This window comes from Sphaerodactylus townsendi, linkage group LG05, assembly GCF_021028975.2.
Source record: "Sphaerodactylus townsendi isolate TG3544 linkage group LG05, MPM_Stown_v2.3, whole genome shotgun sequence".
NCBI classification, from domain to species: Eukaryota; Metazoa; Chordata; class Lepidosauria; order Squamata; family Sphaerodactylidae; genus Sphaerodactylus; species Sphaerodactylus townsendi.
In genome coordinates, this window is record NC_059429.1 from 13,497,033 (window position 1) to 13,518,075 (window position 21,043).

A 21,043-nucleotide genomic window follows, 5' to 3' on the forward strand; every position below is an offset into this window, starting at 1 on the left:
TGACCTGTCAGCACGTTCCATCCCACAGGCCAATTAGTCTTGGACATAAAATTCTTATGAAACCCCAACCCCAGCCGGGGTGACCACCAGACCCTCATACCATCCGGTCTCCCGTGGGCGGGTCTAGGGTCGGAATGTCGCCACCCGTTAATATATAGTAACATAGGAAACATCGATCTGAATTAATTATATTGAGTGGTTTTATTGTATTTATTGTTTTATGTGAATGTGCACCGCCCTGAGCCCTCCGGGGGTAGGGCGGTCTAGAAGTGGAATGAATGAATGAATGAATGAATGAATGAATGAATGAATGAATGAATGAATGAATGAATTTTTAAAAGCCACTTGGAAAAAATCCAAAATATTAGTTTGAGCTGATTTTGTTGATACCTTTTCCAGAAAGTCTGCTTTTGAGAGGTTGTTGTTGTTGTTGTTGTTGTTGTTGTTGTGTGTGTGTGTGTATAAACAAGCAGTATGAAATACAGCAAAATGGTCATTTACAGTTGACTGCATTTGTGGAATTCTAAAACCTTGAACAGAAAGGCTGGCCATCTTTAACCCTCAACGCAAAACGTCTCGTTCTGTTCAGGTCTCCATGGGGACAGATGTGCTCCTGCAGCTGTTCAGCGGCACAACCGGACTGGCACCCCCCCTGGCCAGAGCTGGGCTGTCCATCCTTATGGCAGTGCGGCTGGCAGCCCTGGCCGTGGGCACCAGAAGCCTTTGGCGGGACGAGATGGGGGACCTGATCTGCAACTCCACCGCCAGCTGCCGCCTGGTCTGCTTCGACGCCTCTTTCCCGGTCTCGCCCTTCACCCTCTTCCTGCTGCAGGCGGCTTTCGTCTCTGCGCACGGCTTGGCTTGCTCGTTCTTGTGGCGCCCGCCCGACAGCCAGGGCAAGGGATGGCTCTGCAGGAAAACCCAACAGCTCCGGCTCCACGTGCTGGCTGTCCTGGCCCGGATGCTCCTGGAAGGCATCTTCCTCGTGACGTTCCACGCCCTCTACGGCCACTACCCGCAGCTCTTGCGCTGCCCTGCTTCGAAGCTGTGCCCCAACATTGTCGTGTGCGCCATCCAGAACGCCCGGTGGAAAGATGCCTTTGACTTCTTCATGGCCGGCACATCCTGGACCGCCGTGGCCATTTGCCTGACGGTACTCTACCCTGCCATAGCAGAAATCTTCCAACTTACATTGGGGCCTACGAAGAGGCAAGTGGGACGTTCCCTTTTAGTAGAATGTGCTTGAGGTTCCGTGGGCCCTGTTGTTTCCCCCCCCCCCCCAAGCAGCTGGCTGCTCATTTTCCACAGGTCTACTCTTTACTCCAGGACAGCTTTGAGGTCAGGATGTACCAATTGGGAGCTGGAGTGGAGGTGCCTCCCCCTGACAAGCGAATCGCCTTGTCTGTGTGGAAGTATTTTGTGTTCCTGTGGAACTGCAGGACACATGGCCGTTGAATGTCCGAATGGCAAAGCCACGCTGGAACTTGATACTCAACAAATAGAAGTTCTTCATCACAGTAACGTATGTGGAATCAAAGTAATTCAAGTGGAATCTAGGAATGACTTTGTCTCAACACCATCAAAACTGCAATAGCTGATATACTCCATATTGATATACAAGCACTAGACAATGAAGAAACGCTGTATTGTCGAAGGCTATTTCATCAAGTTAGACTCAACTGGAGCTCTTGGTTGGTTGTGAGCCAGAATTGGTGGATTCAGCCTCTAACAAGCAAGCTTCTGCATTTGTAGAGCCAGGCATCTTCAGAGGTGTATCAGAGGGAAGTCTGCCCCACCCTGGGACATGGACAATATATACCCCACTAAACATTCCCTTCACACTGGACACAGTGTATAACACACTTCTCTCTGTGATACACCTCTGAAGATGCCAGCCACAGATGCAGGCAAAACGCTAGGAACAAGATCCACCAGACCACAGCCACACAGCCTGGAAAACTCACCAGAACCAGCTGAGAAACACTGCTGGAACATCAGGTCACAGAGCATCTGGGACTTCTAGGGAATGTGACTAAGTAAAGCCGGGGCCTTGGAGCAGCAGTGACATAGGTTAAGAGCTCGTGTATCTAATCTGGAGGAACCGGGTTTGATTCCCCGCTCTGCCGCCTGAGCTGTGGAGGCTTATCTGGGGAATTCAGATTAGCCTGTGCACTTCCACACACACCAGCTGGGTGACCTTGGGCTAGTCACAGCTTCTCGGAGCTCTCTCAGCCCCACCTACCTCACAGGGTGTTTGTTGTGAGGGCAAGGAGATTGTAAGCCCCTTTGAGTCTCCTGCAGGAGAAAGGGGGGATATAAATCCAAACTCTTCTTCTTCTTGGCTGTTCTCTGACACTGCAAACCACTGTCGTGTTTATCTGACAGCCTCAGGCAGGGGTGGAGGTATGCAATTCCCCCCCCCCAAAAAACCCTCCCCCAAAGAATGCACCAATATTGTATTCCAGGCTTTACAGCTGATGCATATCTAACCTCCTCCTCCTGGGTGGCTCAACCCAGGAAAACACAATGTTATTATAAAGCGCTGCAGAGGGGGAGGGGGGGCAATTTAAATCAATGGGATTCATTTTTTAAAAATGATTTACATTGATATCTAGCAGATACGTCACAGGACTGTTATAAACATGAAAAGATTTTCACTCCCCTTTGGTATTCAGGGGTAGACTGCTTCTGTTCACTGAAGCTCCATTTGACTGATAGATACAGATAGGCCCTTTCCGCACATGCAGAGTTAACACATTTTCAATCCACTTTCACAATTGTTGAGAGTGGATTTTGCTACTCCGTGCAGCTGCAAAGTGCATTGAAAGTGAATTATTTCGCATGTGCGGAAGGGGCCATAGACTCCCGTCGCTTTTAGGGAATTGCATTTTATGCCACTCATTTGTTGCTGTGATTTTATCTTATTCTTTTGTTGAATTATTTCTGTATGCAGCGGGTTTGCTCCCTACTGTTCTTGTTTGAAGCTGCCTTTGGACCACAAGCTGGGACAGTAGTGCACCAGGGGGCATGCATTGAAAATGCTGGGGGGAAGAATTAGGACTAATAAAAGGAAACACTTCTTCACACAACGTGTGATTGGTGTTTGGAATATGCTGCCACAAGAGGTGGTGATGGCCACTAACCTGGATGGCTTTAAAAAGGGCTTGGACAGATTTATGGAGAAGTCGATCTCTGGCTACCAATCTTGATCCTCCTTGATCTGAGGTTGCAAATGCCTTAGCAGACCAGGTGCTCAGGAGCAGCAGCAGCAGGAGGCCATTGATTTCACATCCTGCAGGTGAGCTCCCAAAGGCACCTGGTGGGCCACTGCGAGTAGCAGAGTGCTGGACTAGATGGACTCTGGTCTGATCCAGCAGGCTAGTTCTTATGCACAAATGTTTAAACTAAATGCTTTATAAATTCCTTCTTTAAAAGACAACAAAAAAATCGAGGGATTTTATTGTTTATATGACCAGAGGAATATTTTTAAGGGGAACAATGGAGGCTGGAAGAGCTCTTAGGGGAGACCAAGGCCTGGTTCAGAGGGTGTCCTGGGACAATGGAGGAGTTTGTCAGGAAAGCACCTGAGACATGCAGTCCTATGCACTTCATTTATATAACTTTATATAACTTCATTTATATACTTTATATAACGTCATATCTTTTTCATTTGCACCAGAATAAACACATTTCCCATGATGAGGCACTGCAAGATTTTGCCCTAGCAGTTAACTAATTAACATTTTTTGGTAGAAATACAGGAGTACACTGGATATAATATACATTTAGAAATAGTTTTAATTCTCTTTTTAAGAGCGGGGCATGATTGTCACACTGTATCATGCTCTTTAAGAGGACACGACTTTGTGCGGAAGACGTGGGTGCCGCTAAAAACAACTCTTCAGTAAGTCTCTTTCAGAAATTAAATGTATTGATCATTCTTTATGAATATCTAAAGTGTTATATCAAATTGGCAAATTATTGCCCCCCCCCCCCCTGATTTTTTACAATTGGTCTGAGTCATCAAAAAGTGTTATAATTGCAATTTGTAGTCTGGTAGCTAAGAACTGTTTTACTCTTGACCACTGAGGAAGGCCAGTTGGCCAAAATACATATTTAAAGATTTTAAAAAATTGCCCCATAGGACCCTTCAGTGTATTGTAATTGTGATATTGTATGTATAAGGTAGGCTACTATGGGCCTTTTACAAGTGTAGATGTTAATTTGTAAAAAAATACGTACGGGTTTTTGATATTTCGTTTTATATTCTGCGATCCCTTAACCAATTCTTGTCTTAGGTACTTACTTCTAGTTTTGTAGAAGTGTGACAAGACACAGAATCAGAGATGGTTGCTCTGCTCATGCTTTTTTAGCCAACAGGAAGAGCTCCGGTACATGCTAAGATTCTATCCTTTTTAAAATTTTAAGAGTACCGTATACTTCCCCCAACACACAGTTCCACATGCTGAAATCCAATTTAAAAAGCCCAGCATGACACCCTACAAAATGCTATAAAGCCATAAGATTCTCTTGGTAGCCCCAGACCGATCTCTTTAACATCAACGATGTGTTACCGTGAGAACAGAGAAATTCTATATTCCAGTGGCTCTCTTGAACTCAGAGAACAACGTCCTTATCCCCAAGAGACGGAGCCATTAGACTGTTGGGAGACTTCTTTATTTACATGTAGAAATTTTCTTCCCAAAGCTTCTCTTATTTCAGAGGAATGAACCGAGATGAGTGGGTGGCCCCGATCCCAGGTCGGCCGTGCTTCACTGGTTTGTAAGTGATGGAAAATTCACCCAAATAATGGCCAATCATTTCAGGCTGAAAGAGAAAATTGGGAGGGAGGGCATGAAAAAATAAGTGTTGAAATAAACTAAGAGTGGAAGAATTCGGAGAGAAAGCTTGAAGAAGAAATGCTTCTCTTGCTCCATTGTTAAATTTTAAAAAATCAGCATTTAAGAAAATGGTTACATAACGGTATGGCAACCAGATAAACTATTCATAGCGTGACCTTAAATGGCAATAAAAATGCTCACGTGCACGATGCATAAAATCACATGGCACAGCTATTATAAGCCAAAAGGTTTAAAAAAAGGAAACGCTTTTGCACAAAAACACAATCGGTTGGGTTTGATTGCACCAAATTCATCTGCAAACTTTCTGGTCAAGACAACCGCATTTTTCTTCTGCTCTCAACCTTACAAAAAGGAACAACAGCACATTCAGTTCAGTTTGAGGAAGGATCCAGTTAACTGCGTGCTTTTATATTCCACGGCACAGGTGTCAAACTCGTGGCCCTCCAGATGTTATGGACATGAGGCTGGCAGGGGATGATGGGAACTGTAGCCCATAACATCTGGAGGGCCGCAAGTTTGACACCTATGTTCTATGGCAGTGATTCTCAAACAGGATTCCGTGGTACCCTGGGGTACCATGAGCACGTCCCAGGGACACCATGACAATGCTACCGCCTGCCCCCCCCCCCCACCGGAATCAAATGGATTTTGAAGGGGGGGGGGGTTTGGAAGCTTCATGGGCTCCCTTTAAACAACACTGAAAAACAGCATTGTTTTATTTGCCTAAATTCGGTGTGGATTGGGGGGGGGGGTAGATTTCAAGCGGAGACTCTCCTTTAAATCCGTCCCCAATCCATGTCGGGTAGGCAATGCTGCTGCCAATGCTAAGCTTTCCCTCCCCTCCCTGCTTGCCACTCCCCCACCTACAGGCCAAAAAAAACGAAAAAAAAAAAACTAAAAAAATGCAAAAAAAATCAAATCGAACCCTCAGGGAATTTCCTGGAGATATGAAGAGCGCAGGTCCAGGGTACCCGCGATAATGCACGTCAAAAGAAGTTGGGAAACACTGTCTCTATGGTGCATACCCCTTGACCCAGAAAGCGCGTATACCCCTCCTATCTGGGAGGGTCATCCTCTTCCACCAAGAGTGCAGGGGTGAGGGAGGTGGGAACACCTGCTTAAGAAGCCGGATCAGATGAATCAATCCTGGCCATCAATGTTACAGCCAGACCTTTCTCACATACGCTTTCCTATTTCCAAACTGAGTGGTGTTCACCTTATTCCGCAGCTTCTCCTTTCTGCGGTATTGCCTTGGAATCCCCATTTCTACATCCAACTTAGCTGCTTAAATGCAGAGGCAGCTTCCCTGGGAAATCCTTAACTTGGCAGAGCCCTTGCACTGAACTCCAGTCTGAGTGAGAAGAGTTCTGGTTTTTTTGAAAGTTTTCACGCCACCGTGTTTCGTGAGCGAAAATAAAGCCCTACTTACCTGAAAAATATAAGCCCTAACATGATTTTTTCAGGATTTTTTGGAGAGGAGAGCTTAAAATAAGGCCTACTCAAAAATAAAGCCCTACAGTGTGAATTACACATCAGGATGGTGTGATCCAGTAGGAGTGCTCCCCTGCCAATGAGGATGCGAATACATCCTGCATCACGTGACAGGGAAGCTTAACGAGAACCGCCTTATATGAATTGTGAAGGTACTGTATTTCCCCTAAAATAAGCCCTACCCCCGAAAATGAGCCCTACTGCATCTTTTGGTGCAAAAATTAATATAAGACCCTGTCTTATTTTCGGGGAAATGTGGTATGTTTGGGATGCTGCCGTTGAGTTGAACTTCACATGACTTCTGGGGATTTTGCTTCAGACCAAAAAGGCAGCCTAAGATGTTTACCGACCAGGGGTCTGCAACCTGTGGCTCTCCGGATGTGCATGGACTACAAATCCCATCAGCCCCTGCCAGCATGACCAATTGGTTGCAGACCCCTGCACTAACCCAAAGGTGACTGGTTTACTTGAAGGAGCCACAAACTAATCACTCACTGACATGGAGAACATCAAAGCTTGTGAGTGAAGGAAATCAAAATCAGATACAAAAAACCCCACCTTTCTCTCAACTAGGCCTGCCACACGTCATTTTTGCTGGTGGGAATTTCACAATCTTGATTCTGAAATCTGGGTCTCTGACCTTCCGAATGCCCCAGCCTGGCTGGTCCGGGCTAGTGAAGCAGGGTTGGCCCTGGTTAGTATTTGAATGGGAGACCACCTAGAAAGTCCAGGCAATGGCAAACCGCCTCTGTTCGTTTCTTGCCTTGAAAACCCCACGAGGGATGGCAATAAATCAGCAAGGACTTGATTGTCACTTTCGACCACCAGATTTCTGAATCAGCACCCACTTTCTGACTGCAGAACGGCTGCCAAGAAGGAGACTCAAAGGCAACAGAACTGTAATTCAGGTTGAATTCCATTAAATGTCCACCCTGTTTGTCATAGAACAGCGATGGCAAACCTTTTTGAGACCGAGTTCACTAGGTACACGCTCAAATCCCTTGTTATCGCAAAGGGTGCCAGCGGTTGGCTCCCTCTTCCTCCCGCCCACCTGCTCAAGCGGGGGGGGCCAGCCTGCTCTAGCCTCCAGCAAGCCGAGGTCCTCGCGGCGCTTTTTTTTCTGATGCCCTCTCAAAAGCATCTCCTGCCTCTTCTGCTGCCCCCACCCAAACCCTCGGGCAGCAACCACTTGGAGCACAGGCACCAGGCCCACCAGCCAAGTCCTCCCTGCTCCCCGCTGTAAAGGTGCCGCGCATTGTACAATGTTCAGTATGGCCAGGCCAGCCCTAGCTGATCGCGCGTGTGTGTTATTGATGGGGGGGGTGATTTTCGCTCCCCACATGATGAACTCTGTGTGCATGTGCCCACAGAGAGGGCTCCGAGTGCCACCTCTGGCACCCGTGCCATAGGTTCGCCATCACTGTCATAGAAGAATTTGGATTCATACCCCACCTTTATCTCCTTTAAGGAGACTCAAGGTAGCTTACAAGCTCCTTTCCCTTCCTCTTCCCACACAAGACACCTTGTGAGGTAGGTGGGGCTGAGAGAGTCCTAAGAACGGACTAGCCCAGGGGTAGGGAACCTGCGGCTCTCCAGATGTTCAGGAACTACAATTCCCATCAGCCCCTACCAGCATGGCTAATTGGCCATGCTGATGTGGCTGATGAGGAATTGTGGTTCCTGAATTTATCTGGAGGCATGGGTTCCTACCCTATGGACTAGCCCAAAGGTCCACCTAGCAGGAATGTGGGAGTGCAGGAAACAAACCCTCAACTGCTCTCACTGCTAGGACACCCCTGCCTTAAAGACCCCAGTTCCATTAGATGCAACCTGCTATCCCCAGTTTGGAAACTGTACACCCACCTCCCACATGGGGCAGCAGTGAAGTGGGAGGTTAAGAAGCACACCATCTAATCTAAATCTGGGAGGAACGGGTTTTGATTCCCAGCTCTGCCCGTAGGCTGTGGGAGGCTATCTGGGGAATTCAGATTAGCCTGTGCACTCCCACCTGCGCCAGCTGGGTGACCTTGGGCTGGTGCAGCTTTCTTGGAGCTCCTACTCGGCCTCACCACCACCTCACAGGGTGTTTGTTGTGAGGAAGGGAGCCAAGAAGTTATCCAGCCTTTTGTAGGTCTCCTGCAGGAGAGAAGGGGGGATATAAATCAAACTCTTCTTCTTACGTCTTCCCGGTGTTATCTCTGCTCCAGCCTCCAACCCAAACTTTCAAAGTCAAAGAAAGGGGCTCCGCCCACTCGGCCTCACCTTGATTTCCACCTGATTTGAGTCTTCCGTTGTACCGCGCCCACGCTGCTGCCCACCATTTGGGAAGGATGATCGTAGCCAGCGCCAGGTGTGTCTTGACCACCTCGGAGAAAACTTTTCCATGGGGAAGCCTCTTTCTCTTCGGCAACTAAGGCGCTTCAGGAAGCCGAGTGCTGCCCCGGCGCCAGGCCCATGCAGTTCGAAGCGCCCGGCGTTGAGGCGAGCTGTAGAACTTCCATCAGCTGCTACGCTGGGGGCGGCACAGAAAAGAAGCTAAAGAGATTTCACAGAGCCCCCACACAAAAGATCAAGTCACTGGCAGCTAGTTCAGGGTTTCCCAGCGTCTGGTGCAGGGGAAACACCGCAGATCTACAATTCTGCCCCAAAACCCGACAGTCAGCGTGCCCACATGGCGACAACACAGTGCTGAAGAGAGGAAGCCATGGAGTTGAATCAGCTCCCTTGCCAGAAAAAAAAAACTCAAAAGCGGATGCGATTGGCTTTTGCTTCAGCTTGAGACACATCCCGTGGAAGAGGACGCCGCCCCAAAGAGGGAGGACAGCCCGCAAAATGCATAGTTTTAGCAGGCAGTCATGTTGGTCAGCAGTAGGAAAAAAATAATAGCCCAGCAGTTCCTTTATTCTAACAAAGGGAGTTTTGGCTCTTTGAAGCTCACGCTCCCATAAAACCTTACTGGTCTTCAAGGTGCTGCTAGACTCGAATCTGGCTATGCAAATACACACTATATGCGTGGAAAGTGATACAGCTGTTTTGCCCCATTTTCTGTTTATTCAGATTCCCCCCATTCCCCTCTAACCCAAAGATTTGCAGCCAAAGAAGTTAGTTTTTTGACTTTCAGAGTGAAACCTGGAAAATTCGCCTAAGAGCGAATCCTGCTATCTGACCACCCTCCCCAGTGAGTACATTACCTCATTCCACAGTGGCCTCTGCTATTCCCAAGGGAGGGGAGGGGTGCCATGCAAGGGAAAGAGAGTGAGGCAGAGGTCTTCCAACTATGGCCCTCCAGATGTTGAGGAACTACAATTCCCATCAGCCTCTGCCAGCATGGCCAAGTAGCAGGGCTGATGGGGAATTGCTCAGTTCCTGAGCCTATCTCTGGAGACCATGGGCAGGCCTGAAAGACAGATGAGGATGGGAAGGAGGTGAGTGAGGGGTGGCAGCCAAGGGAGAGGGGACTAAGCGACTGGACATGGCTGTTTTACCTTAAGCGGAGGAAGGGGAGGGAGGGTGGTATGCAAGGGGAGGGAGGAAGGGGAGCCAGCTTCAAACAACATAAGAAATCGTGATTATTATAAAGTATGCAGGGCGCCAGAGTGTCAAACTTCCATGAAACCCTCAGATGTTACATGGACTAGTAGTTCCCATCATCCCTTACCGCGGCATCATGCTGGCAGGGGTGATAAGGAACTGTAGTCCATAACATCTGAAGGCAATTGCAGACGACACCTGTCTACTAAGACATCCAACGATAGGTACAGGGGTTGAGAGCCGTACACTCTCAAAATTCCCCCTTCCTCTACCATCTCGGTGACCTTGGGTGGGTCACCGTTCTTCCAGAATTCTTTCAGTCCACAGGGAGGCAGGAAACAGCAGACCACCCCCGAATGTCTCTTGCCTGGAACACCCTATGGGGGCCGTCATATGATAGTTTATGAGTGAGCGACACCGCGGCGCATTAAAATGAAGCCCGACATGCGCCTTTTGAAAACAAGCGCCTTTGGAAAAGCTGCTCGAGTCCGTTGGAAAACATGCGAAGCATAAAGTCAAACGAAAGGAAAAACGATCTTACTGGGACATGTCAAGGAGCTGATCCAAGTCGACGCCCCGATAGGTGAACTTCCTGAAGGTACGTTTCTTCTTCTGCTCCACTTCCGCCTGTCCACAACAAAGAAAAGCACAAACAAACCCGTAAGAGAATGCCCTGCCTTCGCACTCTTCGTCCACTGCCAGAGACTCCCTACACATCTGGAAACTGCCATTTTGGCAACGGAGGAGCTATTATTATTATTATTGTAAATTTCACAGCTGCCAGATCTTTAGCTGGTTGTTGGCCTTCATTACAATTTGAGCCTCACCAAGAGGCCTAGGAGTGAGGTGAGGCTTATTATTATTATTATTATTATTATTATTATTAATATTAGTTTAGCTTAATAAACCACTCTCCTCCAAAGGGTATAAGGTAGCAAGTGAGACTGAGCCAAGATCCACCCGAGGACTCCGTGGTGGCGAACCTTTGGCACTCCAGCTGTTATGGACTACAATTCCCATCAGCCCCTGCCAGCACAGCCAATTGGCCATGCTGGCAGGGGCTGATGGGATTTGTAGTCCATGACATCTGGAGTGCCAAAGGTTCGCCACCACTGCGTGGTCTCTCACAAACTGACCTATTTTGCAGGTTATTGTGAGAAGGAAACAGGGAAGGGAGAATGAGGCACACGACCCGGCTCTTTTGAAGGACGGCAAGATAAAAAGTGAGACCACTCAGTGCCAACTAGGTCCCGCCACAGTGATAAATGAAGGCACAGACAGAAAAACTGGCACAGTCTGACTTTTGATTTATTATTATAAACCATATAGAATATTCAAAATATGCGGCCCAGTGAAAGGTCTGTTTTAGAGTCCCCCACCCAGACACATTTCCTGGGGTTTGGGAAAAGAGAACTACAGAAATTCAGACATGAAAACCTCCCTACTGGGTCAGGCTTGAGGTGCATAAATCCCAGCATAGTACGCCCCACAACAGCCAACTAAACGCCCTCAGAAACGCACAGAGCTCTGCCCTCCCACCTGTTTCAGAGATATACTACCTCTGCACAGGGAAGCTCCACTCCACCTATGGAGTTATTATTATTTACTAAACTTTTATACCGCCCGCCCCCGAAGGGCTCTGAGTTGACTAATTCTTAAAACCACCTTAATCCCACGTGCCCACCTGTCCCAGATCTTCTAGTACAATCCCCAAAAGTTATCTCAGCTGACCCCATTCATTTCAATGGACTTAGACCGGCGTCAATGGAATCATGTCTCGGTCGACAGCATACACGTGTACGCTTCCCCCCTCCCCGAGGCCTGCTCTTTCTGTTACCTGGATTCCCGATCTCCCCCCTCCACCCCCCGGTTAATTTCCACCGTTCCCCGTCCATCTTGTTCACTCATCCGTTCAAATAACATCCATAGAATCCTCCCCTTCGCTTTCTTCACAAACCGCAGAGCCCCAAACTCGCATTCCGGCCCTTCCCGGCCGGATGGAGCCCGATTTCGAGGAGGGGAGAAAACGACACAAAACCAAGACCTACCATCTTGACCGCAGCCCTCGCCGGAAAAAGACCGATCTCGCCTGATCTCGCGAGAACTACTCCGTAAAGGGAAGCGCTGGAGCGAAGACCGCGTTCGGCCTGCCCGACTTCCGCCCTTAGCTGCTTCTGGTACTCGTTGGCGCCCCCTAAGATCGCTTGGAGGTATCGCAGGTAAAAAGCCAAGGAGAAGATTGGGGGGGAAAGTCCCCACCGCCTGTACAGTATCAGGGTCTGCAACCTGCGGCTCTCCAGATGTTCATGAACTACAATTCCCATCAGCCCCTGCCAGCATGGCCAATTGGCTTGTGAGTTTTGGCCATGCTGGCAGAGGCTGATGGGATTTGTAGTCCATGAACATCTGGAGAACTGCAGGTTGCAGACCCCACTGTGAAGTAAGCTCCCATAGCACATTGCTCTCTGTCCATATGTTAAGTGTCATCAAGTCATTTCCGACTGGTGGTCACCATATGAATTAACCTCCTCCTTGCTCAGACCTTGCTTCCTTGATCGTGTCAATCCATCTTTATGTTGGGTCTTCCCCTTTTTCTGCTGCCTTTGACTCGTCCCAGCATGATTTGTCTTTTCCAGTGACTCTTTGTCTTCTCCTGATGTGACCAAAGTAGGACAATACCAGTTTTCTCATTTTAACTTCTAGGGAGAGTTCAAGTTTGGTTTAATTTAGACCGCGCTGATTGATCTTTTCAGGTGGCCCGCAAGGTGTTAAATCTCCTCCAACACCACATTTCAAAGGAATCTACTTCCTTCACTTTCCAGCTTTTACGCCCATACGTGGTAATGGGGAATATTGTGGCATGGCTTTAACTTGACTGTGGTTGCCAGTGACACATCGGCGGATTCCACACGGGCTAAAAACAGCAGTGCGTAAAAACAGCGTAAAAGGGTTTGCACCGCTTTCCTGCCGCTGTTTTTGGCCCATGCGGAATCCACCATCTTTTCTCCTAAGTACCTTTCCTAGCTCCTCCATAGCTGTCCTTTCCAGTCTCAATTACCTTTGGAGTCCTTGGTCGCTGACTCCCTTTTGGCTGCTGCTGGAGCCAGGGAATAGGAAATCTTAGAATAATTTCAGTTTCTTCACTGTCAACCATAAAGTTGTGTAAGGAGCAGCAGTGGCGTAGGAGGTTAAGAGCTCGTGTATCTAATCTGGAGGAACCGGGTTTGATTCCCCGCTCTGCCGCCTGAGCTGTGGAGGCTTTTCTGGGGAATTCAGATTAGCCTGTGCACTCCCACACACGCCAGCTGGGTGACCTTGGGCTAGTCACAGCCTCTCGGAGTTCTCTCAGCCCCACCTACCTCACAGGGTGTTTGTTGTGAGGGGGGAAGGGCAAGGAGATTGTCAGCCCCTTTGAGTCTCCTGCAGGAGAGAAAGGGGGGATATAAATCCAAACTCTTCTTCTTCCCTCCTAGTCATTATTTTTGTCTTCTTGATGTTCAGCTGTACTTGCCTTGGCAACTTTTTATGGTAACCTTCATTTTCTGCCAGTGATATGGTATCATCTGCATATGCACCTTCCACCAATGGTCACTCCTCCATCTAAATCATAGGTGTCAAACTCGCAGCCCTCCAGACGTTATGGATTACAGTTCCCATGATCCCCTGCCAGCATGATGCTGGCAGGGGACGATGGGAACTGTAGTCCATAACATCTGGAGGGCTGCGAGTTTGACACCTGTGATCTAAATCATAGCTTTCTTTTTATGTTCTGCATATCGATTGAAGAGATAGGGAGATAAAATGCATCCTTGTCTGACATCCTTGACAATCGGAAATTGTTGTTGTTTCTCCATATTGTGCTAACAGTAACCTCTTGTCCAGAGTCCAGACTGTGCATCAAAGCAGATACTAAAAGCCATTGCTTTTAAAACCAACCATAGCTTTTCAAAATCCCGTCAAAAGCTTTGCTGTAATCTATGAAACACAAGCTGATTTCCTCTGCTAATAGGCTTATTCAAAACCATTTGAGTTTGGTGCGATTTCAATAATATTCCTAAGTATGTAATTTCCCCACCTATCAATTTGAGTAAACCACCTTTATATATTGCATTGAATCCCCCCCCCACACACACACACACTACCCAAGCTCTTGTGCAGTAGCCTTTTATTTGGACCTTTTTATTTATCACAAAGGAGCCATGTGGCGTAGTGGTTAAGTGCTTGCACTGCCACTCACACGGTCAGGAAGTTCGAGCCCCCTGTGGGTTAGATCTCCTGGCAGCTGGCTCATGGTCAACTCAGCCATCCATCCATTTCTTGGTCGGTAAATGAATACCTAGCACATAGCTAGGGGGTAAAGAATAGCCGGGGAAAGCAATGGCAAACTACCCCACAAAAGAGGCTTACTTATAAAATCACTGCTTGCAGTGGTACCCCAGGGTCAGACACGACTGAAGGGGAAACTTTACTTTTTAATTTATCACAAAACTCACAAGCAGTGGAGTTCTGCAGATGATACAGCTTGCTTAATGCTCCTCAAATGTTTGTCCAAGTAAGGATGCAAAGGAGTCAGAAGATAGGACTGTGAGCCCTTGGGGAGGCCAGCAGAAGCTTGTCTTCCTGTTTATTTACTAGAATGTGCACGGTCCCTTGCAGGCTCCCTGATAGGAAAACACCCACTCTTTTAGGGGACTGCCCCTTCCCAATGTTGACTTTACGCAAGTGTACCATGAGGGGTCAAAACCACAGTCCATCTAAGCATCTAGATCAGGGGTCTGCAAGCTGCGGCTCTCCAGATGTTCATGGACTACAATTCCCATGCTGGCAGGGGCTGAAGGGATTTGTAGTCCATGAACATTTGGAGAGCCGTAGCTTGCAGACCCCTGATCTAGCAGGTTCTATGTGGTTTGGAAGTGAGTCAGAGGCCTGCTTTTTGCTCCCCACCCCATACCCAGACTCTTCATCTATTTGACTCCAAGGGAGCTTAACTTGTTGCCTGAGGCATTTTAAAGCTGCAGCCGCCAGCAAGGTTGCAGGTACTTCAGGAAACACCGTATCCAAACCCTGAACCCAGACGACTTAATGGAAACCTCTCTTGAGACCAAACTTGAGATTTAAACCTTCAAGCTGCTTTTAACGGAAGGGAAACTGCTTGTCTTGTTACAAAAAACAACTCACAGAGGAGCATACAAAGGTATTTCTGAAACCTGATTAAGATAGCCCGTGGTTTTTAACACTAAAGACATTTAAAGAGGTCTGTGGTAATATTTTTCATATGTAGTCTTGATAAAGATAAGCAGAACAAAACCGGTCACGGACTGCTAGGTGATGGCTGTGAAGGAAGGTACACTTTGGTTTACAATACACTCTTCCAGTGGCAAAGGGACACATCTCCCTCTTGCCGCCAGCTAGTCAGGTTCAGCTACAGCAAACCCCTTCTTGGAGCCTCTAAGCCAGTGGATTCTTGGAGCCTCTTAAGCCAGTGGTGGCGAACCTATGGCACGGGTGCCAGAGGTGGCACTCAGAGCCCTCTCTGTGGGCACGCGCAAACAGAGTGCCCCACACACACACATCTAGGCTGGCCTGGGCTGCTGGGCTCTATTATTAGCATTAAACCGAAGTCCTAGTTTTGGGGAAGCAGTGTAGGTAACCCTGTTAAGCACTGGTAAACCCCACTGATTTTCATGCGAAGAACTAAAGCATGATCCTTTACCTGGGAGAAAGCTCGGTTGCTGGCAATGGGGCTTGCTTCTGAGTAAACCCTCCTAGGTTGTGATTCACCCGTTGGAAGAATTGCATGGTTGCTTCAAAGCAAAGCCACCGACTACCACCAAGCTTACTCCTGAGTAACGCGCACCTCGGAGCCAGCCGTTTTTCTAAACTAAAACCTCAGTATTCAGTCTAAATTGCCGTATATGGCACTTTGCGATAAATAAGTGGGTTTGGGGTTGCAGCTGGGCACTCGGCCTCGAAAAAGTTCACCATCACTGCTCTAAGACGTGAGGAAGGCAAGCGATTTGGACAAAAAGAAAAATGGAGACAAGTTTGTGTTTCTAATCCAAATGTACTTCTCTTTATTCAAACCAGGGGTCATCGCTGGTTAGTGCGAAATGCACCGTTTTTTAAAAAGTTTTTGCCTGAGGGAAATCTACATCTTCGCAAGGCCTCCATCAACCCCTTAATGAAATCCACATCCCAAAAGGATATTTTTTTTCTCTAAAGAACCTGAAGCCCAGATTGAAATGCTGTGCTTCGGAAGTGACACTGTGCCTTTCCAACAATTCCATCCCTGTGCTGTTACCAGCTCAGAAACTGATAAAAAAAAAAGAAACACAAACACACACAGTAGATTTTTTTTTTTTAACTCCCAGAGTTTCTGGCCCAACCACGCTAACAAAGGAGTTGGGAGCTGACCCTCGCTTGCATCTAAGCAACGCTAATGGAAACCCTGTTTTTTTTTCTTTTTTTTAAATTAAAAATAAGCCAGCATACATAGTAGAAAAATTTCTCTTAAAAATCTCACAATCTGTAAATGTATATATTTCTTCTTCTTCTTCTTTAAACATAAAAGTTTACAATATATGGTAAAACAAAGGCTCGGGGAAAAAAAATTTCCAACAAAAATAGAGAAAGAAACCTGAAGTTTTTAATTAAAGCTGAAGACGTTTTTTAAAACCCTGTTGTTTGAACCAGTGACACGCTCTTTATTTGTGCTGATGGGTTAGAGAAAGGAAAAAAAATTAAAAACTGCAGTCCAAACACCACCCACAGCTTCGTTCTCAAAAGCTTTCTCCTCCCCCAATGCTCCCCCCCCCCCCAGATGTTACGTTTGTGGTTTGTTTCTTCCCTCCGGCAAGTAGGTGATTGTCACAAGTTCAGAGGCCTAGGATGCCTGGGTTCAGCTGGTACCAGATATCCTGCTCTGGACAGAACTCCCTGATTTCTAGGCGGGTGGTGCTAGCGTCGGTAGGGGTGAAAACCTTGAACGTTATGGTTCTGTCCACGGCCAAAACCACTGCCCCCTGCGGGTGGCCCACTTGAGGGTGGTACAGTAGGGCCTCCATAGGAGGAGGGCTGCTGGCTGGGATCGGAGAAGCCTTGTCCAAAACCACTCAAGTCTTGTCCATACCCTACGAAGAAAACAAAGGGGAGGGGGAAATAGGAGGTGAGCATCTCTCCCACTCAGCGCCAGGTTAAACATCAGCTACAACGCATCACATTTCTGCACAGTTCGATATAGACATAAAGAGCCCAGGATCCTTGAGGCATTCGGGGCGACTTTCAGATTTGGTTCTGCTGGGGCAAAAAAGACGGGTGTGGCAAAGGAGACTCCCAGGTTTTCAGGTGTGCCACCTCGTTTCTTGCTCAGAAGGCTTGCCCCAAAGTGTTCTTTGCCAGGCTCTTATGAGAACAACCCTTCTGTGCAAAACAGTTTAATGGAACTGGATCCAAAAATGAAAGCAGGTCCCTGGAAGGGGGGAGGGGTGCCATGACCCCCCCTCCCCAATCAAAATAGAGTGTTGTGCATGGATCCTCCTCCACAAACCCAAGACTGGGGCACTGGGGTACTGATCTATCCTGAAAGCAATCAACAGAACGTTGCCTGCTCAAGTTGAAAGCTGGTGGTAAGCCTGGCTCGTACTGAGGATAACCTGTTGTTCTGGTCCCGGTGACAGACATCCAGATCTACAAATCACTTTTTGACTGACCCGTGTTGAGAAGGTAGCAGGATGAAGCCAGCTTTTCACATGGCACAAAAATCTTTCGGGGGCCAAGAAGCCTGCTACCTCCCCTCGCACGGAGGGTCTAAGACAGGGGGTTCTCAGTGTAGTACCCACGAGGACCATGATCCCCAACACCTCTGCTGGCGCCTGCCAGCTATTTGTGAAAAGTGGGTGGGGTCAGATGGGGATTCTGGCCAACAAGCTTTCGGACTGGAGATTTGTACAGATTTTTGGCAGCAGCTGCTACTATGGCACAAGGAACGCCACCACGTGACTTAAGGTGAGCTACGGCAGCTGTTTTGTGTCTGGTTCACCGCACTGTGTGAGAATTCCAGCAGTGCCCTCTGGATCAAAAAGTCTGGGGACCCCTGCCCTGAACAGTCTCAACGGAATGCTAAAACCCTCGCAGCTGCTTCGGGGCGGGTTTCAGGGAGTCCTTATAGCACGGACAGCGTAAGGGCAGATGTCCCACACTTGTGCACAATCATGGCTCCTGTCCTGGGAACAGAGACACCCCCGAGTTCCTGCTCACAGAAAAGGCGGGTTGATCAAGTGACTTCTCTTCTAGTAAGGAGAACATTCACACACAGGGGTTATGAGCCAGCTCGCTTTGTACAGGAATTTCACACTGGAACCCACTCGGTCATTTCCTTAGAGTGTCCGCGATCAAGGTGGGAAAACGTGCATGGGTGGGCTCACTCCTTCCACTTGTATGGCATAAAAACTAAAGAGCAACTAGAACTGGATTTAGGCAGCCGCTCCAAAATGGCAAGGAGGCCCTGAGGGGATTGAACCATGGCCAATAGCAGCCTAGAAGCGTGGGGGTTTTTTTTGCATTTGCCTTGCCATCTCTTCTTTTGAGTGTTCAGTATCAACCAAACCTGCAGAATGTCTGATCAGAATTTCACACCTGCATCTGTCTATCATGCATTTCCCCCAAGCATCTCCATCTATCCGACAGGTTAACAAGGTGCTCACAATGCATCTTGATAGTTGACTGAAAGGTTTGAGAGAATGCAGAACTGTCTCAGCACTGCCTGGGTCATAAAGGACTATAAGTCTACTCCCCTCCTCCTCTGAGTGGAAGGTGCCCAAGAAAACCCTCTGTCCCCATTAACTTGTGAAAAAAATATTCCGTCCCTTCCACCAACATGCTAGAGGTATTATAAGGCCACACAGTTCTGGCCCTTTCCTGAGATGGCTCCCCCTTTCCCATCAAGCACATCTGACAGAGGGAGACTCTTTCTGAATTTCATAACCAGGGAAGAAAATTAACATATCCTCTAGCATTATAGCATCCTTGGAAGTACACTGTATGTGAAGCTACCCGCCAGCTCCCTTGCAAAGGAATACATCCTACCTCTATTGCTTTTGGATCACTGCAGCAAGTGTCAACAGAGGAAAAATACACTCTTTGGACTCCCACTTCTTTTCAGGGCAGACTTACAGGTGAAGAAAGGATTATGATCTGTGCTATACATGTGTCCCTATGTTCATGGGTAATTATTTAATCTGTTGCAACTACGGCAATGGATATTTCCTAGATCAGGGGTCTGCGAGCTGCGGCTCTCCAGATGTTCATGGATTGCAAATTCCATCAGCCCCTGCCAGCATGCTGGCAAGGGCTGATGGGAATTGTAGTCCATGAACATCTGGAGAGCCGCAGCTTGCAGACCCCTGTCCTTGATGCTGTGGCAGCCGGGGGTGAAGTGGGGGGAGAGAATATGTTGAATTGTTTAGCACTTCCCCCACAATCTATCTTGAGGCGGCTTCAACTGGGTCTGGTTAAAGTAGAACCTGACTGACTCTTCCTTTGTTCTGGCCTAAGCGGCATCAACAACAAATACAGATCTCCCCAAACAGTTGCCTGCAGTCACCTTCAAAGAAGCCTGTATCACACCTGGAGAAACAGTGCCGGGCACTGAGAACCACTGGCCTTTCTTGGAGGCATGCCATTAAGTGGCTCTTTCTACAGCAGTGGTAGCAAACCTTTGGCACTCCAGATGTTATGGACTACAATTCCCATCAGCCCCTGCCAGCATGGCTAATTGGCCATGCTGGCAGGGGCTGATGGGAGTTGTAGTCCATAACATCTGGAGTGCCAATGGCTCGCCACCACAGTTCTACAGCCTACACCAGCCTCGCTGTTTTGGGTTTGTTTGTTTTTAATCTGTCCAGGCCCAACAACTAGTTAGGGTAAAAAAACCCAAAAAAGGTAAAATCTTAAAAGCCAAGTACAAAGAGTCACTGCAATTTATGCCTTCTCTCTTCTTGCATGAGGGCACAGCAGGTGTAGGAACTCTCTTTTATGGAGAAGCGAACCATCCAAAGTTCATGACGACCCTCTCAATCGATGCCATGTGCCTCTTCCAGGGTGCCACTGCTCACCATAAAAAGGACGACTGCTTCTTCTCAACTGAGCGGAGCAAGGAAAACTTTGGGGTATCCTTGCAAAGCTTTATGTCAAAAAGAAAAGGGGCAGGGAAGCCAACTCTCAAATTATCAGGTCTGTTCCTGACAGAGCCAAAGGTGAGTGAGTGAGAACAGGAAACTCCAGCCCAATTTTCTAGCAGGGAATACTAATAACAAGTATGTGCTCATAGCACAAGGAAACAGAAATCTTTGAAAAAGGGTCAACAACCGCTTAAGAAGTCACTAGTGGAGGGTGGGCAACCATCTCCCCTCCCACATCTTAAGAGGGGAACCACCTGCAAGAAAAAAAATGTTATGTCTCCCGTCCACCCACCAATCCCTTCAACACACAGATTACAAGCAAGAGGATTTGGTGTAAAGAGGCTCCACCTACCTAGGGTAACTCACTTCTCAGCCTGACCATAAGTGTGTAAACAAAGAATTGGCCCGAAGCCTGAAGGGTCTTGAGAATAGGTACCCAGCCCTGGTAAGAAATGGAGGAAACCAGGGTGACTAAACCCCCAAGAGAGCCCTGCACAAAACCTACAATTCTTGTGGAAAGGATGAGGGAGACTTACCCACAATGCAATGCTTACGGTCACCCTAGCTGGAAAAAGACTGGCAGCACTCCGAAGACACTGCCCAAGGGTCTGTTAGGTGCCAGAAGAATTTCAGCAAATGTCTATAAACCCCCTTGAGAAATCTTAACAGCTATGCATCTTACCGTTAAAACCGCGAAGGATATACAAGACAACCCTGCCCATATGATACCGCTCGGCAGTGGATGAGTTATGCATGCGTGTGAAGAAAGAATTCATTGCAACTCGTGGGACGTGGTTTTAAATGAGGAGGCAACAAAATTTGAACAGTGAGCTGGAGGGGTCCTGAATCATTCCAATCTCGAATATCCAACCTTTCCCATTCAAAGAAAAATCTTACTCTGGCTTTCTTCTGATGCCCTATCTCGAGGAGTTCAAGAAAGGCTTCACCGTTTCTTTTTTTAGGAAGATGTGCCAGGCAGCA

General features: G+C 47.8%; 3 protein-coding genes across 7 annotated transcripts in view; 1 reads left to right on the forward strand and 2 right to left on the reverse strand.

Annotated features, from left to right (window-relative positions):
* The first annotated feature begins 595 nt into the window (after window positions 1–595).
* Window positions 596–1,246, forward strand: LOC125433282 (gap junction beta-3 protein-like). Its single transcript, XM_048497785.1, has one exon. It carries the CDS (start codon window positions 596–598, stop codon window positions 1,244–1,246), a length of 651 nt encoding a protein of 216 aa, XP_048353742.1.
* Window positions 1,247–4,661: 3,415 nt separating this feature from the next.
* Window positions 4,662–15,978, reverse strand: RPS15 (ribosomal protein S15). The gene is given in 7 exon segments (XM_048497786.1): window positions 4,662–4,827; window positions 8,616–8,634; window positions 8,636–8,663; window positions 8,747–8,865; window positions 10,426–10,511; window positions 11,933–12,146; window positions 15,953–15,978. Coding segments are annotated over 7 exon segments (606 nt in total). The 3' UTR covers window positions 4,662–4,713.
* DAZAP1 (DAZ associated protein 1) overlaps window positions 15,929–21,043 on the reverse strand; it is a 54,276-nt gene continuing 49,161 nt past the window's right edge. For 4 of the 5 annotated variants that reach the window (XM_048496605.1, XM_048496603.1, XM_048496602.1 and 1 more), the window contains one exon: window positions 15,929–17,014. In XM_048496605.1, the coding sequence (XP_048352562.1) occupies window positions 16,842–17,014 (173 nt within the window). In that variant the 3' untranslated portion in view covers window positions 15,929–16,841. Of the gene's footprint in view, window positions 17,015–20,414; window positions 20,505–21,043 lie in introns of all 5 variants that reach the window. The other variant, XM_048496604.1, reaches the window with a different exon arrangement.